This window comes from Thunnus maccoyii, chromosome 7, assembly GCF_910596095.1.
Source record: "Thunnus maccoyii chromosome 7, fThuMac1.1, whole genome shotgun sequence".
In the NCBI taxonomy this organism is placed as follows: Eukaryota; Metazoa; Chordata; class Actinopteri; order Scombriformes; family Scombridae; genus Thunnus; species Thunnus maccoyii.
This window is the reverse complement of record NC_056539.1, coordinates 9,997,166-10,024,520: the sequence shown is the minus strand read 5'-3', so window position 1 is coordinate 10,024,520 and position 27,355 is coordinate 9,997,166. Positions and strand designations below refer to the sequence as shown.

The following is a 27,355-nucleotide window of genomic DNA, read 5'->3' as shown; positions in this document are numbered from 1 at the left end:
ATAAGCCTGTCAGTGAAGATCACAAGAGGGAGGTGAAGGACAGTCACTGTGTGTGTGGATTGTATCAAGACTGTAGAAATCAATCTTTCTTTTTAGGAACAAATTCTTTCATTTGTCCAAACTCAGTGTGCTTTTGATTTGGCTTGAACAGATAATCTATTGACTGCTCACCAGCTTCATGTTTGATTAACTTTGAGTTTGATTAACTTTGAAGAAAATGCTCCTTAAGAGGTGAGTCTGGGACAGTAGACCACAAAACCCTCAGTGTCAATCACCTGTGGCTTCTTTGTGTTACTAAAACTACCACCAGAAACCCGTCCACCAATGAACAAACCTACGGCATATAAACTATTGTATCAAAATACAACACGTTATCATATCCAAGTCACAGTTTATCACACAGGTGGAGAATTTATTTGTTTTTTTTGTTGGGTTATTTGCTTCTACTTTAAAAGAGCACTTATCAAAAGCTGACTGAGGAAAACACTTTGAATGAAGTCACTTCTATACAGTATAAGAATTATTGTAATATGGTGACATGAAATAAACACATTGTGAAACTTGGCTTTTTTTAAATATTTCTCAGAGGGTAAAAAAAACAAAACAAAAAAAACTTCTTTCTTGAATAAAATGTCTTTTATGTTCATTATTGCTGCTGGCGTTATTTTATTATTTTATTATTTTCCTGTTTGCTGTTCATGCTGTAATCCAACATGTTATTAGTTTTAATTATGAAATCACACTTTCACGTTTCTCCATGTTGCTATGATTTTGGCATTTCTCGATTTATTTTATGGCATGATTATCAATTTAAAGACCACCTGATTTATTGCGATTCTACAAATAACCTCAGTGGAAAATATAAATAAAATGAAGATAGAAAAAATTTAATGTTTTTTTTTCCTTTTATTATGTCTGAATGATGAATAATTAATGACAGTAGTTTTTCTTACTGAAGTGATGTTTTATGTTTTATCGGCCTGCAGCTGGTTCAGTGGTTGCTATGCTAGTTGTCAGGTGCTTCATCAGACGTGATCATCATTCGAACATAAACAAACTCGGTATCAGCAGAAAAGACACGCTGTGTGATTTTCAACATTTCACTCGACGATTTCTTAAAAAAGACGACCTCCATATACGACTTTTTTTACTCTGACATCGACTGACGACTGACTAACGTGGATCAGAGCTGTTTGAGCATGAAAGATGTGAGATTTATTCATTTAAAGCCCATGTTTTTTTAACATGTATTTTACCATTGAGACAGAACTCACAGCGTCATCATGTCGTCACATCATTAACTTTCATATCCTTCGTTAAAACAAACTTAGGCTACATTAATCAAACTGGACTTTTGACGTTTTACAACTCTGTAAAGACCCCAGATGACTGTACAAGATTTAAACCAGATTCTAACAAATAAATAATCTTTGAACATGTATTAATAAAATGTAGAATAAATTCATTTTGCATCCTTAGGCGGTCCCGTTCAAGAGATTTACACACAGATTAAACATACAAATATGACACTTTTCATAGCTGAACAAAACGCATCAAATAGCCATAACAATCATACACATCACATCATATCCTCTGGATTCAGATGTTGGTTTACCAACAGTATAGACTGATGTATAAAATTCTTCAGCCTGTTTAAATTGAGGGTCTCTAAATCTCCTATAAGAGGTCAGAAGTTGATATTCTCCGTTTAAAACGTGAGCAGTCAGAAGAGACACTGTTAGCAAGTTCTCTTATTCCTGAAAATTATATTACAATAATAGTAATAAAAAAAATAATGATCTATATCAATATGAGATGTGATATTAATGTAAATCGTGATAAAGCATCCAGACTCTGTAGGGAGACAATTAGCCGGATTAATAAATTATCCTAAAAATAACATTTCAAAACATACAATCTGCATTAACGATTTAATGTGTTTATTTAACGTGAAAACATTATATGGAGACACTTTTTGTACAAGAGAGTATATTAAAATTATTCTTATCAATAATGAAACAATCGTTGCTTTATTAATGTGGCATCATCAGGTGCAGCAGAGTCTGGAAGAACACTTAAGTCCTGTATCTGTACTGCACTCAGTATTTACTTTATCACTTCGACTGTGTAATACTTTTTTCTCTACTATATTTTGGGGGGAAATATTGTATTTTTTACTCCACTGTACATTTATCTGACAGCTGTGTCCTTGTTTGAAAGGAATTTATATATTGGTCAAATATTTCCTGACATACAGCAGTATGATGTAAACATTCAGTCTTCATCAGCGCTGACTTCTCTCTGTCATTATTCAAACAGTTGATGATCATGTGACCTGCAGCAGAAGTTTAAAGGTTTCTGTCTGTTTTCAGATTGGTCAGCGCTTCACTTGGACATCTGTCCTCGTGCCAAACCCCAACCGGCCCACCAGCCCGAGACTGATCCTGCGGAGGGTACCAGCACCATCCCTCTCCTGCAGCTCCTCCCCAGGCTCCACACGCAAGTCTCCCCCTTACACACCTCCTGGCTCCCCTTCAAACTCCACCTCTTCCTCTTCTTTTATTTCTCTCTTAAGCCTCTCTCCAAGCTCCCCTCCTTCCTCCTCCTCCTCCTCCTCCTCTTCCTCCTCCTCTCCTTCTAGGTTTTCCCCTGACTCATCCAGCAGGTGGTCACCAAGTTGCTCTCCTTCCTCCTCCTCCTCCTCCTTCTCCTCCTCCAGGTTTTCCCCTGGCTCATCCAGTAGCTGGCATCCAAGTAGTTCTCCTTCCTCTTCCTCCTCCTTCTCCTCTTCCAGGTTTTCCCCTGACTCATCCAGTAACTGGTCTCCAAGCTCCTCTCCTGTCTGCTCCTCTACCTCTTACTCATCCCATCACTCCTTCCCAAGGTGCTCTCCTGCCTCTCCCTCTCTCTCCTCCTCTTCTAGCTCATCCTGCAGCTCGTCCTCCTCTACGAGTCCTCAGACACCCACCAGGCCTCGTCTGATGACAGCTGGTCCCGAGCTGACGTGCGTGAGGGAGCTGCTCAGGGAAACAAACAGGCAGCGAGGCGGCAGGAGAGGTAAGAGAGCTGCTGGACCTCCAGAAGGTAACCCCGCAGGGAAGCGCTCTTAACAATTCATTTGAATTTGATTTCATTCTGAATTGATTTGAAGTGATTTATTAGATCAGATCGGATCAGATTTTATTTGAATCGATGTGTTGTGATTTTGTCTGATTTGATCTGATCAAGATTTATTTGAATTGATTTTATGTGATTTGTTGGATCGGATCAGATTTTATTTGAATCGATGTGTTGTGATTTTGTCTGATCTGGTCTGACTTGATTTAAATTAATGTGATGATCTATTGATGATATGATCTAATATGATTTGATTTTATGTGATTTGTGTGATCGGATCGGATCAGATTTTATTTGAATCGATGTGTTGTGATTTTGTCTGATCTGATTTGATCAAGATTTATTTGAATTGATTTTATGTGATTTGTTGGATCGGATCAGATTTTATTTGAATCGATGTGTTGTGATTTTGTCTGATCTGATCTGACTTGATTTAAATTAATGTGATGATCTATTGATAATATGATCTATTCTGATTTGATCATACATGTGAACTGATATGACCTAACTTGATCTGATCTGATGGAGCTCTGATGTGGATCACATCCTCGTTGCTGCACTTGTGACTCTGGTCAGGGTGCCTGTCAGAAGGGGGGCTGATCTGGGGGGACAGAGTGAACCTCCCACGTGTTGCACCCTCACAGTGAAGCTCCTCTCTGGCAGAAGAAAGAAAGATCACTCCAAACTAAGAGTGCAGTCAACAGTGCAGGAGTCCACACAGGGGAGAAAGAGATAGAAACACAGTAACTGTGTATTAGAGGCATTACAGCCTCTGAGTGTCTCTCCTCACTACCAGAGGAGGAAAAAGGCAAAACAGTCCAAATGGTAAGTAAGGTAAGTAAAATGAATCCTCCACAAGTAGCTTGTGGTGGAATCTGGGAGTTGCTCATTGAAAAGGTCAGAGCATCACTTTTTCAGGACATCATGTGACCTGTTTGGCTCACTGAGAGGCAGAATTGACCAGCAGCACAACTGGAATATGAAAAGGTGAGTTTGATTGCTACAGAATGTTTATTTTTTTATTCCTTATACTCTTGTCCTGCCAATTTGCTTATGAATAATTAATAATAATAATAATAATAATAATAAACATATAATAATAAATAATTGTTAGATAGATACAGTAAAGATAAGATGGTGCAAAAATGTGTCTGTTTACAGTCCTCATCCTCCAAGACTAGTTAAGAGTTCCAAGACTAACAGCACCGGCATAAATTTGATGGGGTTGATACTATTGAATATTCCCAAACTTTTACTCAAAGCCTGATTATATGTAAATTGATCTCCCTAAAGGTTCTGCTCCATTAACATAAATTATCCATTAAGAAACATCTAAAATGGCAGGAGAGAAATTTTGCATAAGATTTGGTTTGGTTGTTTTTCTCTGTTATTTTTTTCCTTTCAGTACAGTCTTCAGATGACTCCAGGACCCAAGATGAAAAGAAGATCTCAGAGGACCCCACCAGGAGAAAAGAGATGAGGGACACACCGGGAGGTCGACCATTGATGAGACCAGAAATGAATGAACCCAGGAGGAGACGCAAGCTCTATATAGTGGAAGAGCATGATACACTGGTAATCAATGGAAATCTACTGTAAATGTATAATATTATCTTTCATTGTGCTGTTGGTAATGTGACGAAGAGTCAACAAAAGGAGTAAAAGTGATCTAACAGATACTAGAAGTATTTAGTGTTGCTGTCTTAGAAACTGCAGAATTAATCAAAGTTTTAATTAATTTTATTTGTGTCTTTTCCCTTCAGGGCTGATTTTGGGTGACTCGAAGACCCCAAAAAAGAGCCCAGAGAAGCTCCAGCATGAGAAGCAAGATTAGGAACAGCCCCTGGATGCATACTGTAGGGAACAGGTCCACAGAGACGAGGGTGGCAAAGTCATTATATAGTGGAAGAGCAAGGTGAGGCACAATGGTAATAAAACTGTATTAGCTTTCATTTGTGACTTTGTGTGACTTCAATATCCTGAATGGTTTGTTTTTTTTTGAAGGCCTAGAAGAGCCCCAAGATGAAGAACATGATGAGCAACAGTGCCAGAATGATGAAGGACAGGAAGTAACAACCCCAAGAAGAGATGATGTAAGTGACTTCTACATAGTGAGCATTGTGAGGTATAATAGTGGGCTAATTACATTGTGTTTAATTATTTTGTGAGCAATATCTACAGTAACAAAGGATAACCACAAATCTTAAAATTGGCTCTATAGATACTGTATTATTCATCTCAGAATCAGTGACAGATGTACGTGAACTGTGTTTTCATTGTTAGTTGATCCCTGCAGCTGGTCCTCTCACATGTCTTCTATCTCATTGTCTTCTCTCTTCAGGTGCACCTGGTCCAGCATAACTGTAAAGAGAACAGAAACACTGTCTCTTTCTCCTCCCAGCCTGAGCAGCAGGAGACTGATCTGGTCCAACAGCCTGTGTTTCTACATTGATTTTGTAAGTTGGGTCCAGTAGTCATGTTTTTCTGGTTTAAGCTCTTCATAGTCATCTTATAGTTTAGGGGGAGTGAGGGTCTGATGGTTATTTCATGTTGTACTAGACAGAGACGTAAAGGTGCTTAGCAGACTGTATTTCCAAGCAAACTGGTGTTAATACTCCATGTAAGACTTCAGACATCATCTCTATCTGCCAGTCCATCTAACCTTTGTATTGTTTGCTTGTTTTAGCCGAGTGCCAGCAGCTGGCAGAGGACCTCTGGAACCGGACTAAACACACTCCATTTAAAGATGCCAGGGAAAAGTTGATATAAAACAATCAGCACAGTGTCACTGAGAAAAAAGATTTCAGCAATGATATTTAGTGTGATCAAAGGGTGCAAAGAGTATCTCAAATAAAAAGTCCAAAGAAAAAGACTTGTCTCAGTTTGGTTTTTACTGTTTAAATTTTGGCATTTTCCTTTAATGTTAAGTGTTGGGAAATCACATGATAAAAATGTGTCAACATAAAAGCAGGAAGAATTTTATATTTTCTGAACTCCTTTTCACCTCATCACAGGTTTACGAGAACCACTTCACCATATATTATTTTGTCTCTCCTTTGATCCAGTAGGCCACAATTGTCTGAAAGAAATTAAATAATTATCTATCAGATTAACATTTTTAGGATTATTTTAAGATTATTCTTGTGACTTTTGGATATTATAATCAGGGTGATGACATTAAAAGCTATTTACTGTAGTTATAGAACTGAATTAAGGTAAACCATCTTTGAGGAAATGAATCAATGTACCAAATAAGTGGAGAAAACCCAAAGATTAAAAACTGTAAGATACTGTAGGCAGGAGTTCAGAAAGCTCGAGATAAGAAAATGGAGGAAGCAGAGGAAGCAGTTTCAAAGCAGGATTGAATTAGTAACTTGCTGAACTACAATTATGTCTCAAAACATTAGCAGTAAAACTGAGTAAATTAGATATTAGATGGTCTTAAAACATATAAACTGTTCTTAAAGCTGCAAGATCTACCAAGAATAAAATCTGTTTCTAGATCAATAAGATGTTAAAAAGAAACATCCTGTGACTGCTGGTGCTGTAGATCATGTGCTTGGGTTGAAGGTCTTCAGAGTATTGAACTGCATTTTCTCTTTATCACAAACATGATAGATTTTGAACTGATGTAGATTATCAGACTGGTTTCAGACTGATCCTGGCTTTTATAAATTATATGCATATAAAGAAAACATATTTACATAAGGACAGAGTTTTACAAATGTGGCACTATGCCTCCTGTTTTGCAATTTTTACGCAATCATAGTATTTATTTAATAGAGTGAACTCACTGCAATGACACTCTAACCTCTGTGTCAGATCCTCTGTTTCAAATTACTTATTACTCATATTAACAAGACATTTTAATGACAGTATTTTTTATTCATGTTGATATCCGTGGATTACTCTTAACAGCAGTTTGAACAGGATTCACTGTCCAGCAAAGTTTTTGTTGAGTGTATTTCTCCATATCTTCATTCGTTCTGAGGACCCACAGTTGATCAATCACAGCCTCCACTGTCTGTCTGTTAAAACCTGACTGAGTAGGTAACAGATTTAAAGAGCGGAGATATCGAGACTGGAGGAGGGTGTTTTAGTCCATTATTTCTCTCTCCTTGTGACGAAGAGGTAAGACTCATGTTTGTGTTGGCTTATAATTGGTTAGACATGGAACAAGAACAGTGTTTTTTAATTAATAAATGAGAGTGATATTCAGGAAAATTACTGCTGAGTTGCGGTTACTGCAGCTATTATGTGGAAGAGTGTGTTTCTATGTTGGTGTTGTAATGAGAGCACGGAAGTGTAATGGATGCTCCTCTGACATGATCATCTGCATTTGAGTATATAAATAATTCTCACATGTGAGACTCAGTTTATTATCATGTTGTATTTCAATTTCAATATGTGCTTCCTCTGCGAATAAGTTACCTGTAAACTTGGTATTTTTTAACCCTCTTAAAGGTTTAATGAATAACAAACTAGCCTTTGTCATTTATTGTTCAGTGACTGTAATTTCCACTTGAATCCAGATGTTCTGCAAGTAAAATGCACACAGTGGTACCCAAACAAGCTTACAAATTATAAATATTTATATTAGTTTGATTACATATCATCCATTACTGTTAAATATATATTTGAGCACACTGTATATACTCTACATAAGCACCTACTTTATGTATATAAAGTAATATATCACATTTTTTTTACTCATACAATATTTATTTCAGCACTCCTTGCACTCTTACACACCTTGTTGTGTAAGAGCTTTAACATATTTGTTTATCTTTCCTCTCCAGCCAAACATCTGTCCATCTTGTAATTTATGTGTCATTTTTGCTTTCTTAATAAATCATGCTAACCACACACTTGATAGCCGTTACCATCAGAGCACCACAGAGAACAACGTTTCTTCTTTGTTCTTAAATGAATCAGATTCATACATTCACCTTTTACACAGCAGACATTTTGACGTGTCATAGCAGAAAAAGCACAGGTGGAACTAATTAATGAAGGCTTCACTTGATGAAATGGATGCACTGAAGCAATAATTATCATTAGTTACACCTGTGTTTGACCACTCAAAAGATCTGCGGTGAATAAGGTCTGTTCAGCTGTAGTGTCACTCCACATTTTTCACCTGGTCATCACAGACAAAAGAGCAGCAGCAGAAGTGAGCACAGAAATAACTGGTTTGATGAGTTTTTGAAGGAAAGGAGATACAGACATTTTTTAAAATAAGATGAAACGTTAATCTTGTTAAATACTCATCTGTGTTTTACTCAAATTAACATCATTACCTCTGATTGACTCAAGCAACTTAAAAAAGTATTTCTATGCAAATGAATGACTCAAAAACAATGAGGTGTCTTTGTCATGAACTGAAAGACACTAAACATACTGGCGCTTAACACCACAAGACAGCACACATATTTCCTCATCCACCTTTCTTCTCACTCCAGTTCTACCCAGAGTCTTCCAGTGCAGCCAGTATCTCATTTTCTCTCACTGTTAGCAGTGCTTCCTCTCCAGCATGGTTCAGAAGGTGGCAGTGATCGGTGCAGGGCCGTCCGGTCTGACCAGCATCAAGGCCTGTTTGGATGAAGGTCTGGAGACCACCTGCTTTGAGAGCAGCCATGATATCGGTGGTCTGTGGAGATTTAAGGTGAGGGACAATGTTTTTATCTGGTGATTTGTCACTAAATTGATACTCTATCTTTGATGTTTTGAATTATGCATCCTTATACTGCAGCATACAGCATGTTAAATAAATGCTTCTTTGAAAATTAACAATTTAAAGCAACATTCATTGGGTTTTCTACTGATAAAATATACATGAAATTAATCAGAAATTAAACTTTTCAACTTTCAAAAGAATGACCATAACCCCCTTATGGAAATCAAGCAGGAAGTTAGACATCTCAACTTTTGGAACTTTTTTGACACTTTTGGAATTACTAAAAATATTATACTTTGGATTTGGCAAGTTGCTGACCAATGGTCTTATACTTTAAAAGTCCTCTGAAATTTGGGACATGATGATATAATGTATAATGATATACTGTACTTGTAACAGTTTAATTGCCCACAAGCAGCAAAGTGAAATATGTGTCTATCATTATCTGTATCGTCCCTACTTTAGGAGCTGTCAGAGCCTGGACGAGCCAACATCTATCAGTCGGTGATCATCAACAGCTCCAAAGAGATGATGTCTTTCAGTGACTTCCCTCCTCCAGCTGAGCTCCCCAACAACATGCACCACTCTGAGGTGCTGCTTTACCTGCGACTTTATGCTCAGGCATTCAAACTGCTGCAGCACATTCACTTCCAGGTTAGTAACCCTCAGGTTTATTTGTAAAAGCTGTAATATGATCAGTTACCTTTTCTATATGTAACAGAAAGGAGAAAACTGAAGAATATGACCCTTTACTGTCAGTGCATTCCAAAAGGACAAGAATATAATAACAATATATATTTTCTGTTACTGTCAGTTTGCAAAACACTTCTTTCTTTTATTACTCAAACTTTTCAGTTATATGTGTGAATACAGCTATATGACAGTGAAGTTGTTTCAATTTTTTTGATTTCACATGTCAAATATCAACGTCCTTCTCAGACTACCGTGGTCGGTGTGAGGCAGAGTCCAGACTTTGCTGTGACAGGCCAGTGGGAGGTGGAGACACAGAGGAGAGACAGTCAGAGGGAGACTCATGTTTTTGATGCAGTGATAGTTTGCACAGGACACTACACCCAGCCTCACCTGCCGCTCAAAGACTTCCCAGGTACCAGGAATCATGATATACATTATTTCACCTCCAGTCATCACATTCTCAGTGCTCTTTAATCGGGGTACAACTAAGGCTATGTGTAAAATAGTACACGTTATTTAGTCTTTTGTCTTATTCCATTTCAGGTATAGAGAGCTATGGAGGCAGGTATTTCCACAGTTGGGAATACCGCAATGCTGAGGGTCTGCAGGGGAAAAGAGTGGTGGTGATTGGGATTGGGAACTCTGGGGGTGATATTGCTGTGGATATCAGTCGAGTGGCTGAGAAGGTGCACAACTAAACAGTTTCTGTACTTTTGTCTTTGTTTCATATCAAGTAAATGACACTTTTAATTGTATTTTTAAAAACACTGTGATGCTGAAAATAAAATAAATGATGAGCACGTGAATCCTCCCTGTGCTGACCGGACCTGCAGGTTTACCTCAGCACCAGGAGTGGAGCATGGGTGGTCGGCCGTGTAGGACCGGGGGGGCTCCCAACTGACCTTGTTGGGACTTCTCGAGTGGATGTGATGATAAAGAAGCTCTTCCCCTCATGGATCAACAGCATGTTGGAGAAGAAGCTGAACCAAGCATTTGACCACAGACTATATGGCCTGAAACCAAAACATGGGTAACAAGATCATATTAACATTCTTGTGTCTTCAAAGAGTCCATTAAGGGATTGTTACAAGTCTGGAAGTCCTGACAGTGCCTCAGGCTGCAATGCACATGTGTAGCCATACCAGTAATTTAATGCTAGTCCTGAGGGTCCTGTAGTTCTGTCCTCTTTTTATTGTTTCTTGTGTATAAATGGCAGCTGAAAGTCTGCTCACAACACAGACTTTTCAGTTTTTTTATGTATCCATATTTTAAAATTCTGACTGCCATGCACTACACTTCAGTATTTCTTCACTATTATTTTGTGTAGAAGTAAAACATTTGATCTGGTGGTGACGCTAGAGTACAGAGTGTGCAGGTTTAAATGCCTAAACAAGAAGAATACAAAAGACCTTTTTGAAATGGTGGTAAATGAGATGCTTGCAGGAACTACTTATTACTTTGTTCATGTGATTTTCTTCATTTGTAATAAGGGAGTGTGACCCCTGTAGGCAAGCTGTGAAATACAACTTTAACTTTCTGATCTAATTGAGACTACAAAGAACAAACTGACCTCTACTCTGTCCTGCACTCGTGTACCTATTCCAGCCTTCACTGTATGTTTGCCTCTGAAACGCTCCTTATATATGGGTCACTTATGGAGCTCTAATGTCCTGTCGGCAGTTTTTTTGCACAGATCCCTGTTGTGAATGACGACCTGCCCGCTCGGATCATCTCAGGTCGTGTTCAGGTGAAACCAAATGTGAAGGAATTCTGTGGTTCCAGTGTGGTCTTTGTTGACGGGAGCATTATAGACAAGGTGTTTATATTGTGCATTCATTAGACTGTGAGTCAACAAAGTCACATAATGTGGAAATGGCGTTTCCTCTTTAGTTTTTTTTTTGTTTTTTTTTTTTTGGTTTTTTTTTAGTTATTATTATCATTTGGTTATGAAAATGCAAAAAATCACAAGTTAATTAAATATTCATGACTTTTCTGTGCATGTCATACAGGTGGATGTAGTGGTGTTTGCCACAGGGTACAACTACAGCTTCCCCTTCCTGCCCTCAGCTCTGCAGGCTAAATGTGATTACAGGCTGCATCTCTACAAGCATGTGTTCCCTCCTGGACTGACCCAACCTACGCTGGCAGTGGTGGGCTTCATCCACGGTCTCGGAGCCATCAACCCTCTGGCTGAGATGCAGGCTCGCTGGGCTACAAGGGTTTTTAAAGGTAAAGTACAACACAGAAACTGAGTTTTATGCTCATAGGTGTGCTGACTGTTTGAGAAGATACCTTACTTAATAGTGAAGGCATTTATCGATACACAAGATCTATTATCATTTGTGGTCTTACCATGAACACTGAAACTTGAAGCTGGGATGATAGTAGTAGCTGTCTTAAGACTAAGGCTGTTAAAAATTAGTCTTCTCTAGGTGTCCTTTGTGTATTTTTTAAATTGACTGAATTTTCTCCATGCAGGCTTAACGACCCTCCCCTCAGAGGAGACCATGAGGAAGGAAATTGAGAAAGATACAGCAACAATGCATCAGAGGTAACAAATAATTGTAACGCTGAATTATAGAAAGTCTGCAAGCTCCATATTAAACTGTCTGATGACTACAAATCTAATCTATTGTTGTGACTGCAGATTATTATTATTATTATTATTATTATTATCATTATTATGTACAAACCCCTCTTGGCCTGATACACCAGGTATGATAAATATGTTTGCTCATCATATCCTGATCAACTTAAACCTCCTGCTGCTACAGACAGTAATGAACTGTAAACTAAATCTTTAGGTCTTTAAGAAAAAAAACTTTGAACATTTCTATATCTCTTCAAATCAACCAAAGGTGGTGCCAAAAAAATCCCATGCTTGAAATTTGGTCCACACACTCCTTGATAACAGCTTTTTGATAATAGTTATAATTTAACTGCTTTTGGGAAATCCATAAAGGCTCAAGTCTGACCTGAAGAAATTTCAAAAATTCAAATAGCCCAAAACCATTTGTTCACTGTACAGTAATCTGTCCATGTTTTGTTTTGTTTTCTCTACACATTTGCTCATGGGTTACATTCAGAGCACAAAAAAAACGCAACAATTTAGCCATCTAAGAAAAGTGATAGGCTAGTCAGTGACATATACTCTGAGGAGGGTGTACTATTAAACCTTATCCAGTAACCAGCAGGCTCTTGATCCACCTGTTCTAGTTGTAAATGAGTATTTGTTTTTGATTAACTTACCTGTTTAAATAAAAGTTAGATGAAAACATAAAAATGTGCATTTCTTCTTGTGTGTACATGTGTTACCATTATTTATGTATATAACTTCATTACTTGACCAATGTCTTCTTAAATTTCTCACATCTTCTTTTATGTAAAGCATTTGTAACTAAGTTGAGTCAGGAAGTGTTATATAAAATGTGTTTTGTTGTGTTTTTTTTTTTTTTTGTTCCCTGTGCTCACAGATTTGCCTGCTCAGAGCGTAACCCCCTCCAGGTAGACTACATCCCGTACCTGGACTCTTTAGCAGAGCAGGTGGGGGTTCGACCAAACGTACTGTGGCTCTTGCTGAGGGACCCCAGACTGGCACTGCAGGTTTTGCTGGGTCCATGCACTCCATATCAATACCGTCTGACTGGACCGGGTCAGTGGGCTGGAGCCCGTCAGGCCATTCTCACTCAGTGGGAGAGGGTGGTTCAGCCTTTCAGGACTAGAGTGGAACCAGAACCAGAGACCAGACCCTCTTCAAAGCTGAGCATCATCATGGGTTTCTCAGGTGCTGCTCTGCTGTGTTGCTTCTTGTACAGTAAACAGCAGCTGAAAATCTGTTGACTTCTCATGTGGTCTACAGAACTGTAAGATGTTAGATCGTTTTACATTGAAACCAGCAGATGGAGACAAAGCAAGATCTGCCTATTTGTAAAATTGTCCAAAAGTTATAACCAGTGATTTTTATTAATGATTGATAAATTATTAATGTTTTATAAACTAATAAGCAAGTAATAAATACACCTTTTTGGTTGCTGAGTTGTGAAAAATACATTTTAGTTTATGTCCTCTTCTACCATAACTTGCTCATTTTTAATCTAGCTTTTTTTTTTTTCTTTTTTTTTTTCTTTTTTTGGGGAGATACAGTCTTCACTCCAAGGACTTATTCCCTAATAACCCTACTGCTCTGGTAAATACTTTTTACCAGAGCACAATCTGTTCTCCACATGTAAACCAAAGGGCATCCCCACTAACAAAAGTAGTCAAAGAAAAAGATTAAAACCTAAAGGACTTGTAGATCTTTTACTAATACAGATACTAGCACTACACAAAAACTCTATTAACATGATGTTTTCTTAAGCTGTTATTGAGGTTGTTGACCTCAGTAACTGACGCCAGCAAAAAATGTATATTTAAGAATCCTATAAAGTTGAGACTTTGTTCTGTGAAATCTCCGTTTTGGAACAATTACAGATCCAGCATCCAATAAAGTATTTCAGCCAGAATATTTTGTGAAATACAGAACTTGTTGTTCTAGGATTTATAAATATTTTTCTACTGTGTTGCTTGGAGCTGTTAAACATATATTGTCTGTCTCTTGCACTACTTCTGAACTCTGCCTCTCTATTATTTTTAGCCGTATTTTACAGTCTTTAATGATTCTCCTCTTTCCATCTCAGTTGTTGTCTTGTAGTTTCTTTGTAATTATGGGATTTGAAAAGCTACATGTTATGCTCTGGATCAGAGAGATTGTCACCATATCAAAAGCATAGAAATAATATGTATATGCTAAATGTCTTTAAAGCCTTTTCACCTCTGTGTCATGCCCCGGCTGGATAGCTGAGTTATCTTTTGTTTCTCCCAGTGTTCTTTGTCTTGTACTTGTTTTATTTTAATACTCACCTCTTGTCTCATTTCAGGTCCTTCACTTCCTACCCTAGTGTGTCTCCCTTTGGTGTGATTACCTGTCCTGCCCTGATGTGTTGCACCTGTGTCTCATTGTCTCCCCTCCCCCAGAGTATACAGTCTGTGTTTCCTTCCTTCTGTGCCAGTTGATCTTGTTCCTGTGTGACAGCGTTCCAGCCTTTTTCCCTTGTGAGCCTTATAGTTCCTGACCTGTTTTTGCCTTTGACCTTGCCTTTAGCCAACTGATTTGGATATTCTTGTTTTGCTGACTGATCACCTGTGAACCGACCCAGCTGTGATTTAAAGGGCTGATTTTTGAACTTGCCAACTGAGTCTGTCTGCATTTGAGTCCAAGCCATTGTTCAGTAGGGGAGAACGGGGTAATATGAGCCACTTCTTACATTTGATGATTTTACTGCAAAATGAAAGTGTATTTGTTTCAAATAATAGTAACTATATATACCTCAGGTTGTTGTGCACCCATGGAAATGAAAACAAATGATTTAATTATTATGGTTTTAGAACAATGAACCATCAAAAAAGTTAGTCTTATGGCACAATTTGCCCCAAGGTAGGGGTAAAATGAGCATGGGGATGAGGTAAATAGTGCTACCATTAAATACTGATATAAAAATCACACAAAATCAAACAAATCAATTATAAAATCAAAAATAATTCTGAACTTTATTAATGCCATCAATTTAACAAAGGCAAAAACTTGTACTTTTAAGTAAAAACATGTTTGTGTCTTGTTGTTCAACATGTTATCTCAACATTTTCAGTAAAGATTATCTTTTTGAAGAATGATGTTCATCCCTCCAGAAGAGTTCAGAGACTGTAGAATCAATGCCAAGGCACATTGAAGCTGTTCTGGTGGCACATGGTGGCCCAACGCCTTACCAAGACACTTTATGTCAGCTTTTCCTTTAATTTGTCACCTGTCTGTATGTACAGCATGTTTGTGTGTGGCTTAAACTTAACATTAGTCAACAATTAGGTATTTATTCATCAACATTGTAGCACTTGTAACAGGGATCAAACATGAACAGTGTCTCTAGCCTCTAGAATATCAGAAAATAATGTTTGGGGGGTAAATTGATCCATTGACTCAACTTGCCCCAACATCGCTGGCATGTTTTACCCCACAACCTCCATTTTGACAAAACTGTTTCTTACAGTGGCTCAGATCCACAGTTATGCTAGGTTTTGACCTTGTTTTGTAGTTTACACTGACTTAAATTAACATAATAATGTCCAAAATGTATCTATTTTAATTATGACTGATAATTTTAGTAACGTGATGAATTCACTTTCCATGACAAAAGTCTTTTTTTTTGCTCTGTTTTGCTGACCACTCTCTCCATGTGCTTGTCCAAGATGGATTGAGTAATGTGAACTTTACTTTATTAATTTGTGATCACATGATTACTTTCGTTTATGGTTACCTAGATAAAGGGGGTGGCTCATTTTACTCACTGGCTCTATTTACCCCGTTCTCCCCTACCTGACACTCAGGGGTCTCTGTTTTAGAAAGCAAATTGTTTTATATGTTATTCAGACAAACACTGTAAACCGAGTCCTTCAGACAAAAATACTTGAAGCCTTTAACTAATCCTGCCATTCATTTACTCTTACAAAAACAAAACCTCTGTGCTCACAGTTTATGATTTACACCGTAGTCATTATGGTTCTCAGCTCTCAGTGTGCCTCGTCCAGCCTGCAGAGAAAGTTGCCCTCCGCTGTGTGATGTTTAATAGGTACCAGCAGAACAAACACACACACACAATAAAGAGCGAATCATAGCATATTATAACACAGCATAGCAGGTCATCCTGTAAATTATGTTGGTGTATGGTGTTTTAAAATCTTATTCCATGTGCTCCTTTTTAATTTTGAGCACTTGCTCCTCTAAAGGTCTCTGCACAGCTCTGCTTTCTGTACATACGTTTTGAAACTGCTGATTTCTTTAGACAGGGAGAGGCTATGTTTGTATCTTGAGCCTATTTTATGTGATCTTTATTATATTGTATATATGAACTATGGTCCAAAGTAAAGAAAGCTGGCTCGTTGGTTATACTTAAAACTTTTTTTTTTTTTAATGTGAGTGTGTTATCTGACTTCCATTCACTGAATATAGAAATTCAGATTCATATTACCTTTGAGTCTAGTGATCATCATGTTGTTTTCAAGCAGAGGCGCTGTCTGTCTGATTGCTTTTCCACTAACCTCAAGTAACCCTGACGCCACAGAGAAATGGGTTAGTTTTGGCTGTTTTATGCATTTGCACAATCTTTTACCCAATCACACTCCGCCCACTGCTGAGATACAATATCTACATGCAGCGCGAACAAGTCGTTTACCTCCCCGAACTGCGAAAGGTAAGAAAGTGTAACTGCATGAACTTGGTTACAGTCGATGGTAACTTTACAGTAACGTTATATAGTATGCATATGTAACAGTCTGTAAAATAAATAGGGTTAGCTGGATTAACTGATAAATGCTGCGCTCTGGAGATTGTTGACAGCGACTCTACAGATTGACCAACCAACAAACAAGAGTGAAGTTTGGTCGGACAACGCAATTTACAGCCTTTATTATGTCCGTCAAAATGTAACTGCAAGGCACATAAACTCGTGTTGAACTTTTGTGGAGCAGATCAAACATTTAGCGAAATATCCAGATCGTGTGACTGCTGTCTGTTAACTGCATGCATCTTCTTACCTGCGCATTAGACATTCTGCAAATCAGCTGTAATTGCCCTAATAAACACTGTATAGTCCATGAAAGGAGAAACGTGTCCAACTTGCGGTGTTGTGCATTAATTAATGTTGTTGTTGTTGTGAGATAAAACATTGTTCAGACTAATCTGGGTCATCCTTCGTGCAGTTTAAGTATGACTCGTCGTGTTGCTGTGGTTGGAGGAGGTAGTTCGGGTCTGGCCTGTATCAAGTGCTGCCTGGATGAGGGGCTGGAGCCTGTCTGCTTCGAAAGCAGCGATGACATTGGTGGACTGTGGAGGTTTCGGGTGGGTCACACTATGTGCAGGTTGGACTTTCTTTCACTCACAGAGTATATAAGTGAGAATGAATAGTCGATCTCTTCCTGGCTGTTGTGGTTTATTGCAGGAGAATCCCGAGCCAGACAGGGCCAGCATCTACCACTCTGTCATCATCAACACCTCCAAGGAGACTATGTGTTTCAGTGATTTTCCCATCCCCGCACACTTCCCCAACTTCATGCACAACTCCCTCATCATGGACTACTTTCGGATGTATGCTGATCACTTCCAGCTCACTAAATACATACGTTTCAATGTGAGAATGCTTCACTCACTTCCTTTATTTTTATTTCTGTTTTTGAAATGATGCGTTATTTTTTTACATCAGTCTCAAATATAAAATGTTAGTTAGTTCAATAGGACCTACCTAATAAAGAAAGGCTTTTGTACTGTTATCAACAAACTGTTATCTGCTGCTGCTTTTCTATCACACAGACCAAAGTCTTGCAGCTGAAGCAGAGATCAGATTTTTCTCGTTCAGGCCAGTGGGATGTTGAGACAGAGAACAAGGATGGCAAAAAGGAGAAACATATATTTGATGCTGTGATGATCTGTATTGGACACCACTGCCACCCCAACATGCCTCTCCATGACTTCCCAGGTACCACCTATAGGCTATAAAAACCTTCAGTTCACTTCAACATGAAGAAGAAATTGTTATTTAAGAAACAACCTTTGACACGGTATGGTCGAGTCTGTAAAGGCAACCATATACAACGTGGTTGCATAATCCTGTATCAACAGAGAGCGGCACCACCCAAAGAGAACAGTATTGTCAGTATAATGTTGTCAACCTTGACCTAAATTTTTTTAGGTCAATGCTGTAGTATCTATTTCAAACACGGATCAAAGTCCTCTCGCAGCAGTAAGTAAATAAAGAAGTACTTTGTGTAGCAGTTACAAATTTGTGTTTTTTTTTTCAGGCATTGACACTTTCAAAGGAAAGTACTTCCACAGTCGAGACTACAAAACTCCTGAAGAGTGGAGGAATAAAAAAGCTGTAGTGATTGGAATAGGAAACTCTGGAGGAGACATAGCAGTGGAGCTGAGCAGAGTCACCAAGCAGGTTGGGTTGACTGAGTTACATACATACAGAGCAGATATATGTGCTTGGATTGTTTGTACATTTGACATGCTTAATGCAAAAAAAACCCACTTTTTTTCTTATTTTCATTGTATTTGTCAGTCACGATAACATTTTATTCCACCAGCAGAGTGCAGAAAGATATGAGCGGCCCTACAGTCAAACGATGAGTAAAACAAATCAACAATGAACCAAATTATCTGGAAGTAAATTTAAAGTTGAACACATTCAGTCTAGTCATGTGTAAATCTGCATGCACATACAAGTCCAGTAAATGCTGTAAATCAGTGTTGAACCAGGTTGTAACTCTGCAAGATATTCAGCACATTTACAACAGAGAGTTATTGCAAATTTACCTTTGTTTTCACATTTAGATGGGCAGATATTTACATTTATGACCACATAGCTGCAGAACATTTGCTGGATTCATTTGAAAGGTTTTCTTAAACGAATACTTCAACATTTTGGGAAGTACACATATTCGCTGTCTTGCCGAGAGTTAGATGAGAAGATTGATACCACTCTCATATCTGTACATACTATATGAAGCTACCTCTGTCATGCCAAGTTCTGCCTGTCTGCAGACGGGCTGTGTCCCCCCATTCACTTATTTACATCTCCCTATATGATAGACACTCAGTAGGTTTTTCTATATTTAGCTGTAAATTTCAATATTAGACACTTAATAATAATCATCATGTTGCATCTCCCAAAATGTCAGACTTTTCTTTCTGATGTTTGGCTGTCTGGCTAGAGACAATGGTGACAGTGGCACACAACCACAAAGTTACACACTGGAGAAATGAAATGTATTTACAATCACTAATATTCAATTTTTCAAACTGTTCATACTAAACGAGAACAGCTGATCCAACCTCCATGTCCTCTCTTCATGTTTTCAGCTTTACCTGAGCACTCGAAGGGGAGCCTGGATTCTGAACAGAGTTGGGGACAATGGCTTGCCCATTGATTTGTTGTTTAGTCGGGCAATGACATTTGTAAAGAAAATCCTTCCCTTTGGTGTTTTCTGTGATCTGGGAGAGAAAAGACTCAACCAAAGATTTGACCATAGTCTGTACAATCTAAAGCCAAAGCACAGGTACTGTATTACTCTGTTCACATCTGTTTTCTACAATTATATCTATCAAAGCTATAGCATTGTGTAGCTTGGAAAAATAGCTTTTGAACTATAGCATGTTTTTACCCCCCAAATGGCAAAAACTAAGAATTGCAATGTCAGTTTGTTGGTTTGTATGTACCTTTGCCATTGCCTCATGTTACTACAGAAGACGATATCTTGACAACATCTATCCATGAAATTTGTTGTAGCTATTAATGGTCTCTATATGATTCATGATTCAGTTGACAGATTGGCGTGAATTTATTGAGCACAATCACCAAATGATTAACCTTCTATAATTCGATAATTCTATAATTCAAAACTTGAACTTTACTTACATTATATCTTGTGATAATGTGCAAGTTACCAAGGACTCAGTTGAGCATGTTCATGCTCAAAAGGGGATAGAACTGTTTTCATTTTAATGACTTATAGCCTCTCATTGAGCACTGCCTTAAGACAAACTTTACAGTTATAGCCTCACTATTAGTATGGCTCTCTAGTACAGTTATAAAATTATCAAAATGTCCTTCCTGTGCATCATGCCTTTATGCTTTTAGGCTTGTTTTAATCCAAATGCTTGCAGTATTTATGTGATTGTAATCCTTTATTCATTAGTCTGAATTTAAATCTCAGGTTGTTCAGCCAACATCCCACAGTGAACGATGAGCTGCCTAACCGCATCCTATCTGGAACAGTTCAGGTGAAACCCAACATCCGCAGATTTCAAGGGTCCAGTGTGGAGTTTGACGATGGAAGTGTAGTGGAAGATGTTGACCTGGTGGTAGGTTATATGTGTATAGACACTCACCCACTCACACTAACAGTTTGTCTGTTCCTCTTCCTTCCTTACACTTCCATAGACAGCAGTGCAGAGGGCCAGTAGTGTGTGTGACTGAGATGAGTTACCTATCTTGCAGGTCTTTGCCACAGGCTACAAGTTTTCCTTTCCATTCCTGGCCTCACATGTGGTCTCAGTGTCTGAGAACAAAGCATCTCTGTACAAGTATGTGTTTCCTCCTGAGCTAGATCTCCCCACTCTGGCTATCATTGGTCTAGTACAGCCACTGGGAGCCATCATGCCCATCTCTGAGATGCAGGCCAGATGGGCCACACGTGTCTTTAAAGGTAGCACAGCTTCTGTAAAAAGTGCAACAGTATTTTTAGTATTTAGTGTTTAAGAAAGCAAATCACTGTATCACAATGTCTCCTTTAAACAGGCTGCGTCAAGCTTCCTTCAGTGGCTGCAATGCTTAAAGATGTCCAGTGCAAGCAGGAGACCATGGCTAAAAGGTTCTGCAGTGCAACTTTGAGATTATTTACAGATGTGGGGTCTGAAACGTACCCAATCTTGTTATCCACAACATGTTCAACTCGTGTCTCTTTTTCAGGTATGTCACCAGTCTGAGACACACTATCCAGGTTGACTATATGACCTACATGGATGAGATAGCAGAGCTGGTGGGGGTTCGACCCAGCATCCCGAGGCTGATGCTGACTGATCCCAGGCTGGGACTGAATGTGATGTTCGGTCCCGGGTCCCCGTACCAATATCGTCTCAGAGGGCCAAAAAAGTGGGCTGGGGCCCGCCAGGCCATCCTCACTCAGTGGGAGAGAGTGGCTCAACCCATGCAGACCAGGCCCTGTGATGAGCCCAAAGCCAAGAGGTCACTGAAGTGGCTTCTGTTTCTGTCAGCTGCTGTTGTGGGTTTGGCTGCATACATTAACAGGAACAGCCTTCAAGCTTTCCTACAAGATCCCACAGCACTGTTGGACAGGATAAAGGTGTACTGACTGCTCAGTGATGTGCAATTAATACTCAAACCAATTCAGCTGTGATCAGTCTTCTAACACATTTACACACATGAATGTAGTTTTATATAATAGCACCCCCTCTCCTGAAATGGACAAATACAAGGAGACTGTACATGAGTCCACGATGCCACTATATGATGCCTTCAAAGGTCAACTTAAGTTATACTATATTAAAAAATATTCAACATATTACATTGTGTGATTGCTAGGATCTGGGTCATCCTTTAAAATGATTTAACACTCACCTGTATGGTGCAGTACTTTGGGCAGAAATGTGTCTAATGCTTTTGTGTGGTTTCTGATTTCAATCGAACATATTAGAAAATCGATGTAAACTAACTAACTAAACAGTTTGTCAAAAATGAAACATGAGTTAGATAATCAAGAAAAATCTGTGATTCTTCTATATATTTCATGGCTGAAACCAAGTATAGATCTATATGTATAGATCACTATTACATCCTTTGTCTTTTCACGTGAATCATTTTCTTTAATTTGAAAAAATATATATATTTCCTTACAGTATTTGTTTATCTATAACTTGCACTAACCTGACACATTCTACAATAGCCAATGATAGTAATAATAATGATAATGGAAAACCACATGTAACTCCCTGCAGAGAGTGCAACAACTGATAACTACAACAATAAACAGTGATACAATACCGGCTCAAAGTCTCTGTATCTTCTTTGTCTTTTATTTAGAAATATACATGTATTTTCAAAAACATGGTTTTCTTCCTCTTGGAGCTTCCAATGTGTCTCCAGGTAGGTCAGAAGGGTGGTGGATCCACGTCTCTCTGCCTCAGGTGGCTCATTTGTTACCTTTTCTGTCTATTTATGTAGAGACAGGTCGATAAATCGGCCAAAAAGTACAAAAATGCCAAAGACACTGAATGTTTCAGATTATTCAAAAACGGTGTTGCTGTGACATAGTTTGTCCACCAGAGAGCACAAGTTTAGTGTCTAACTGTCTGGTCTAGTCCATGTTTCTAAAAAATCCTGAAAAAAAAAAACTAATTTGATGAATGTTTGTCAAAAGTGTTCTATGTTTCAGTAAAGATGGTTTAGGATATGTCATTATAACATCATTGGATTTTTGGATATCTCAAATATCAATAATAGCCCTAGGCTCCTTGATTTATTGTTATCTGTGATTGTTTGTGTATGCCCACCTGAAAAATTATTGTTTTCAGAATCAGATTTTTTTTATAATAACAACATAGACCTTTATAAGGACCAAGCTGTCCTGTAAAATACCATGACTCCAACTTACACTTCCTGTTTGATGATTTCTTCATCTTAAGTTGCATTAGTTCACAGTAAATTAAACTGACTGACTTCAGTACATCAATGAATTTATTGTTTTCAACATTAACATTAACACCATGGACAACAATAATAAGACAGAAATGGGTTCGGTCCTCGTCCTCAGGCAGGCAGCAGCAGAAAGTTTGACTCCACCCTTCTTCTTCATTTTGGTCTGGACTGGAGGTTCAGCAGGAGGACGGGTCAGAGGAGGTGAGAGAGCAGTAGAGTCTCGTTCTCTGATAGGTTCATTGTTCATGTTCTCATCCTCAGGGACTGAAGCAACTGGAGCTTTAGTTGGAGGCGTCAGAGGAGGTGGAGGAGGAACCTCAGCAGAGTCTGGTTCTCTGTTTGGCTTTTTGGTTCATGGTTTCATCTCACAGCAGATGGGAGCTGTTTTCTCTGCTGAAGTCTCAACATTTCTGCCACCAGTGCAATCTAAAGAACATACAAGAGATCACATGTCTTTATGTTGAATTACAAGGCACAATTAATGAGATTTTAACTGGCATTTTATATTAGTGTGGACTTGACATTATAGTGGGTCTTACCTTGAAGACTTGCTGAGCCCACTCATATATGGGTGTGTCAAATAGCACCTTTGAAGAAAATAAGATAATATTGCTCATTAGTTGTTATTCGGAGTTTTAACTACATCTGAAAATGTGAAGTCCAGTAAAAAAAACTCACTCACCCTGAGGGGTCTGTACATTCCTCAGCTCCCTTCAATGAACTGCCAAGGTATTTTGGTGCTGCTGTACATCTCTAAACACAACAACCAACCAACCATAAATAAGTTGATCCTCAAGGCACAAATGAGCAGAGTGAGTTCTGTTTGAAGAGGGTGTGAAGTCTGCAGAGAAAATCTGATTGTTGAGTCGATGATCGAGAACTCATGTCTATGACATACACACACACACACACACACACACACACACACACACACACATTTTCACACAGACTATTACAGTACTTTCCAATAAAACTGATGTTAATGTGCTGAAATTGTTTTTACATTTATATGTTACATTAACATCACTCTTTTAAATGATCATGACAGGGTTTAAATCCATAGACCAGTTGCTTCCTTCAACACAGAAAAACACAGTTGGTGGATGTATATTGACATAAAATAGTGTGAACTGTTCACAGTGATATCTGATTATTGTGATTAACCCTGTCATTCCTTTTAATAAGACAATAGTTCCACTTCACCAATTTAACTGGACTGTAGATGTCGACAAATCAATTTTTGACAAATTGTCACTTGACAACAAAGAGCTTAGATATAAGTTATGTTGAAGGCTTAACACATACATTTTGATACCCTATTATTATCTAAATGCACTGAAATGAAAAGTAAAACCTACCAGTAGAAATCACAACACTGGAACCTTTTATCACTCTCAGATGAATCCACTGGTATTTTAATACTCAGCCAACTGAATCAAATCTTTTTTTTCTGTGGCTATGAAAGATTTGTTTAAATAAGTCATGTTTGTCCACACTGTTGGACAGGATAAAGGCATAAATGTTGTTAATTAATATCTGTTGTGATTAAGAATGTATAATACATTGCTGACTTGCTACGAGGAAGATGCTCCTTATAATAATTAACATAGTGACCATAGAAATTGCAAATTCAAGAGGGGAAAGAAATATTTGCATCTTTACTTAAGTAAAAGCAAAGCAAAAAAAAGCAAATTAATTCAAATAGATATAAATGTAAAAAAAAGTAAAAGTACACAGCCCAGTAAGTGAAGAATTTAATGTTTTGTGTGTATTTTGTATACAGTTTATTTAAACTAAAGTGATGCTTTTTTATGTGGAAAATATGAAGTAACTACAACTGTGCAATAGTGCTTTAATAAATATAATTTCCTCATTTTAGGGTAATGTTGGACAAAGGTCTATCTACTTCTATACTATATAGAAGTACTTCAAAATTGTTCCTGGGCACTGGACTTCAGTAAATTATTATTAATATGATGTACATTGGTCAATGATGCCCCCTGATGGTGGCTTTAAAATCTACCTGATATCAGGTTTGAAAAAGCTTCATGAGCTACACTCCTTTGTGAAATGATTACAAATCTCCCTCTGGGATCTCTTTCAGTCTCATGTAATCCAAGTCCGTATTTGAGACTGTTTTCTTTTTTAAGGAAGACATAGTTTTGTGGCACGATTGCCCGTAAATAAGAAAGACATGAAATTACAAAGCATCAATACCAATCAATATGGTGCAGGAAGAGGTGAGCCTATTTTGTGCATGTTGTTTTTTTTTATTATTAAATTGACTGAAACATGTAGAGCAGCAGAGACACTGACACAGCCTTGTTCAACGGATTTTCACCCCATCATCAATAAGTTCACCACTGGCTTTGTTAGTGTAAAAATCTTGAAAACAGTAGGCTTGATTGGTTTTGCCATGCACTCCATTTGTGGACCAATAATATTTTAAACAATTTTACTAGTTGTTCTGTTTTGGAGGGGGGGGGCAGTGTTAAAATTATCCCTAATCAATATTCATTCAAGGTTAGGTAGAGGTGCGTTGATTACTTTTTTATTGTTCTTTATGAATATAGGTTTGCTGTTTGTCATTGATTGGAGGTATTTTGTCGTTATATCTATGGAATCAGGTATGTGAATTTTAATACGCTTAACTAGGCTATAGAGTATCGATTTGGAATTCATAAAACCCAATCAATCAAACTAGCTAGATATCATAGACAGGGAGAGAGGGAGCGGTAACGTCAGCACGTTGATATCTATAGCCTACGGAAATGTATTCTAAAAATGGAGAATAAAACCTGTTTACTGAATTTAGTTTGAGATAGACTTTAAACCAACCGCCGGTAGTAAACCACCGGTAGACCCCGGAACAAGATTCGTCCACGCGTGACTCGTAAACATTTGGGTTGCCAGGTTCGGAGATGCCCACGATATGAACGTCATTCGAGGGATTACAAAGATTTGAGATAAAAATTTGATAGGCTATAATTTGAGCATACACTTTTCTTTTTAATTCAGCTGTTTGTATAGTTGCACAGTTAAACACCTCGTTTATAAAACTGTATCATCTTATACTTTCTAGGACTACTGATAGATAGATAGATAGATAGATAGATAGATAGATAGATAGATAGATAGATAGATAGATAGATGACAATACATACGACAAGTGGAAAAAACATAGAACAAAGACATCAAAAACATGATAGAACGGTAAGTCAGTCTGAAAGACAGCACCGGACACATGGATAAGTGATGTGTATGACAAAACACAAGGCAATAAAAGCTTCACAGAGCAAATAAAGTGTAAAAAAAGAGCTAACAGCCAGCAGTAATAAATAATCAGAGAGGCCACTTAATGTCATTGAAAAACTTCACAGCAGCAGGCACAAAGGACCTTCTCAATCGTTCTGTTGATCATCTGGGCATAAGCAGCCATGCACTAAAAGAGCTGTTCAGTCCACTAAAGAGATTATTGAGGGGATTGTTCTTTATATTTTAGGATGATCCTAAACTTTGTTCTTGTTGTATTTTCTAAAAGAAAATAGCAGCATAGCCTATATCTAACCGTAACACAGCAACAACTGGCTTCATTCACTCATTTAGATGAATTTAGGCCTACTCTTAACCCAAAAAAATATAGGCTACAGGCTGTAAACACTTGTAATGTAGAATAGACTTGCCAAATTGTACTCCAGTATAACATCACACATTTCACACAACATCAACCACAGCTGAGGGTTCGCATTTTCAGTTTATATTGTATATATTAAAAGTAAAACATATTTTTGGCTTTGTGTGGTTAAATGTATGTTAATTTACATTGATTAACACTTTGATAATGTATCAGAATCATCTTTATAGGCCAAGAATGTTTACGCATACAAGGAATTTGACTCTGGTTTAGTGGCTCTCAGTGTACTTACACAGAATAACAACACAACAATCTTCAGAAATATACACAAGGAATGACTATATACAGGTGAAACGTTTCTGTGAACTGTAAACAGGACACAAACAGTTCAAAGAAGTGAAGAGTGCTGAGGTAAATATTAAATGAGTAAAAAATGGTATGTTACTTTATATATTTTAAATGAATTTAAGCCTACCCTTAACCCAAAAAGACTATAAGCTATAAACACTTGTGATGTAGAATGGACTCGCCAAATTGTACTCCAGTATCACATCACACTTTTCACACAACACCAACAACAGTTGAGTGTTCATATTTTCAGTTCATGTTTGTGTATATATTAAAAGTAAAACATCTTTATGGTTTTGTGTTTAAAAATGTATGTATAAAATGTAAAAATGTAAATGTATGATAATTTACATCACCTGACACTTTGATAATGTAGATTTATATGAAATATTAATGTCATTGATGTCAACCATGTCAACAAGTAATTAATATATTTGTCATCTGTAAAGAAAGCTGAATTTCGGTGTCTGAATCTACGGTGAATGTGGTATGTTGATGTGTGACTGAACACCTGTACAGACGTTAGAGGCTTTGAAAGGGGGATATGAGAGGATCAATCTGGCAACTACAATCTGCCATCTTTGA

General features: G+C 37.8%; 3 protein-coding genes and 1 long non-coding RNA gene across 26 annotated transcripts; 3 read left to right on the top strand and 1 right to left on the bottom strand.

Moving 5' to 3' along the window:
• The first annotated feature begins 940 nt into the window (after window positions 1-940).
• LOC121900639 (putative protein TPRXL) lies at window positions 941-5,976 on the top strand. Of its 14 annotated transcripts, none has more exons than XM_042417075.1 (7): window positions 942-1,208; window positions 2,373-3,057; window positions 4,523-4,692; window positions 4,881-5,032; window positions 5,122-5,210; window positions 5,459-5,573; window positions 5,804-5,976. In XM_042417075.1, the coding sequence occupies exons 1-4, from the start codon at window positions 1,200-1,202 to the stop codon at window positions 4,884-4,886; spliced, it is 870 nt and encodes a 289-aa protein (XP_042273009.1). In that variant the 5' UTR covers window positions 942-1,199; the 3' UTR covers window positions 4,887-5,032; window positions 5,122-5,210; window positions 5,459-5,573; window positions 5,804-5,976. The 14 variants fall into 14 exon arrangements, with proteins under 14 accessions (XP_042273019.1, XP_042273018.1, XP_042273017.1 ...); XM_042417076.1 differs by having other exon boundaries at window positions 5,122-5,242; XM_042417085.1 differs by lacking the exons at window positions 4,881-5,032; window positions 5,122-5,210; window positions 5,459-5,573; window positions 5,804-5,976 and adding exons at window positions 3,762-3,942; window positions 4,036-4,104 and having other exon boundaries at window positions 941-1,208; window positions 4,528-4,614.
• Window positions 5,977-7,918: 1,942 nt separating this feature from the next.
• Window positions 7,919-14,539, top strand: LOC121900501 (flavin-containing monooxygenase 5-like). 5 transcript variants are annotated; one of them, XM_042416912.1, is made up of 11 exons: window positions 7,919-8,290; window positions 8,633-8,782; window positions 9,260-9,448; window positions 9,734-9,899; window positions 10,031-10,173; window positions 10,321-10,517; window positions 11,168-11,303; window positions 11,497-11,716; window positions 11,966-12,038; window positions 12,961-13,271; window positions 14,404-14,539. In XM_042416912.1, the coding sequence occupies exons 2-11, from the start codon at window positions 8,651-8,653 to the stop codon at window positions 14,442-14,444; spliced, it is 1,608 nt and encodes a 535-aa protein (XP_042272846.1). In that variant the 5' UTR covers window positions 7,919-8,290; window positions 8,633-8,650; the 3' UTR covers window positions 14,445-14,539. The 5 variants fall into 5 exon arrangements, with proteins under 5 accessions (XP_042272846.1, XP_042272845.1, XP_042272842.1 ...); XM_042416911.1 differs by lacking the exon at window positions 14,404-14,539 and having other exon boundaries at window positions 8,159-8,290; window positions 8,580-8,782; window positions 12,961-13,991; XM_042416908.1 differs by lacking the exon at window positions 14,404-14,539 and having other exon boundaries at window positions 8,160-8,290; window positions 8,636-8,782; window positions 12,961-13,991.
• A 4-nt stretch (window positions 14,540-14,543) lies between these two features.
• LOC121900499 (flavin-containing monooxygenase 5-like) lies at window positions 14,544-22,131 on the top strand. 6 transcript variants are annotated; one of them, XM_042416903.1, is made up of 13 exons: window positions 14,544-14,578; window positions 16,085-16,146; window positions 16,583-16,646; window positions 16,732-16,767; window positions 17,276-17,414; window positions 17,515-17,703; window positions 17,883-18,048; window positions 18,371-18,513; window positions 19,434-19,630; window positions 20,288-20,435; window positions 20,572-20,779; window positions 20,872-20,944; window positions 21,043-22,131. In XM_042416903.1, exons 5-13 carry the CDS (start codon window positions 17,283-17,285, stop codon window positions 21,443-21,445), a joined length of 1,659 nt encoding a protein of 552 aa, XP_042272837.1. In that variant the 5' UTR covers window positions 14,544-14,578; window positions 16,085-16,146; window positions 16,583-16,646; window positions 16,732-16,767; window positions 17,276-17,282; the 3' UTR covers window positions 21,446-22,131. The 6 variants fall into 6 exon arrangements, with proteins under 6 accessions (XP_042272837.1, XP_042272838.1, XP_042272839.1 ...); XM_042416904.1 differs by having other exon boundaries at window positions 16,580-16,646; XM_042416905.1 differs by lacking the exon at window positions 16,085-16,146 and having other exon boundaries at window positions 14,548-14,578.
• A 759-nt stretch (window positions 22,132-22,890) lies between these two features.
• On the bottom strand, window positions 22,891-24,452 carry LOC121900502. Its single transcript, XR_006096986.1, has 4 exons — window positions 24,147-24,452; window positions 23,471-23,541; window positions 23,328-23,375; window positions 22,891-23,214 (listed from the first exon to the last, which is right to left on the bottom strand). It is a non-coding gene; the product is annotated as an uncharacterized LOC121900502 (long non-coding RNA).
• Between the last annotated feature and the right edge of the window lie 2,903 nt (window positions 24,453-27,355).

Excerpts from the sequence above, each read along its gene's own strand:
- LOC121900639 (XM_042417075.1), top strand. Across the intron at positions 3,058-4,522 it reads GCAGCGAGGCGGCAGGAGAG|TACAGTCTTCAGATGACTCC; the intron begins GTAAGAGAGCTG and ends TTTTCCTTTCAG.
- LOC121900501 (XM_042416911.1), top strand. The coding sequence starts at position 8,651 with ATGGTTCAGAAGGTGGCAGTGATCGGTGCAGGGCCGTCCGGTCTGACC. Across the intron at positions 9,900-10,030 it reads GCCGCTCAAAGACTTCCCAG|GTATAGAGAGCTATGGAGGC; the intron begins GTACCAGGAATC and ends ATTCCATTTCAG. Across the intron at positions 10,518-11,167 it reads GGCCTGAAACCAAAACATGG|TTTTTTTGCACAGATCCCTG; the intron begins GTAACAAGATCA and ends TCCTGTCGGCAG.
- LOC121900499 (XM_042416901.1), top strand. Across the intron at positions 17,704-17,882 it reads CTAAATACATACGTTTCAAT|ACCAAAGTCTTGCAGCTGAA; the intron begins GTGAGAATGCTT and ends TCTATCACACAG. Across the intron at positions 18,514-19,433 it reads TGAGCAGAGTCACCAAGCAG|CTTTACCTGAGCACTCGAAG; the intron begins GTTGGGTTGACT and ends TCATGTTTTCAG.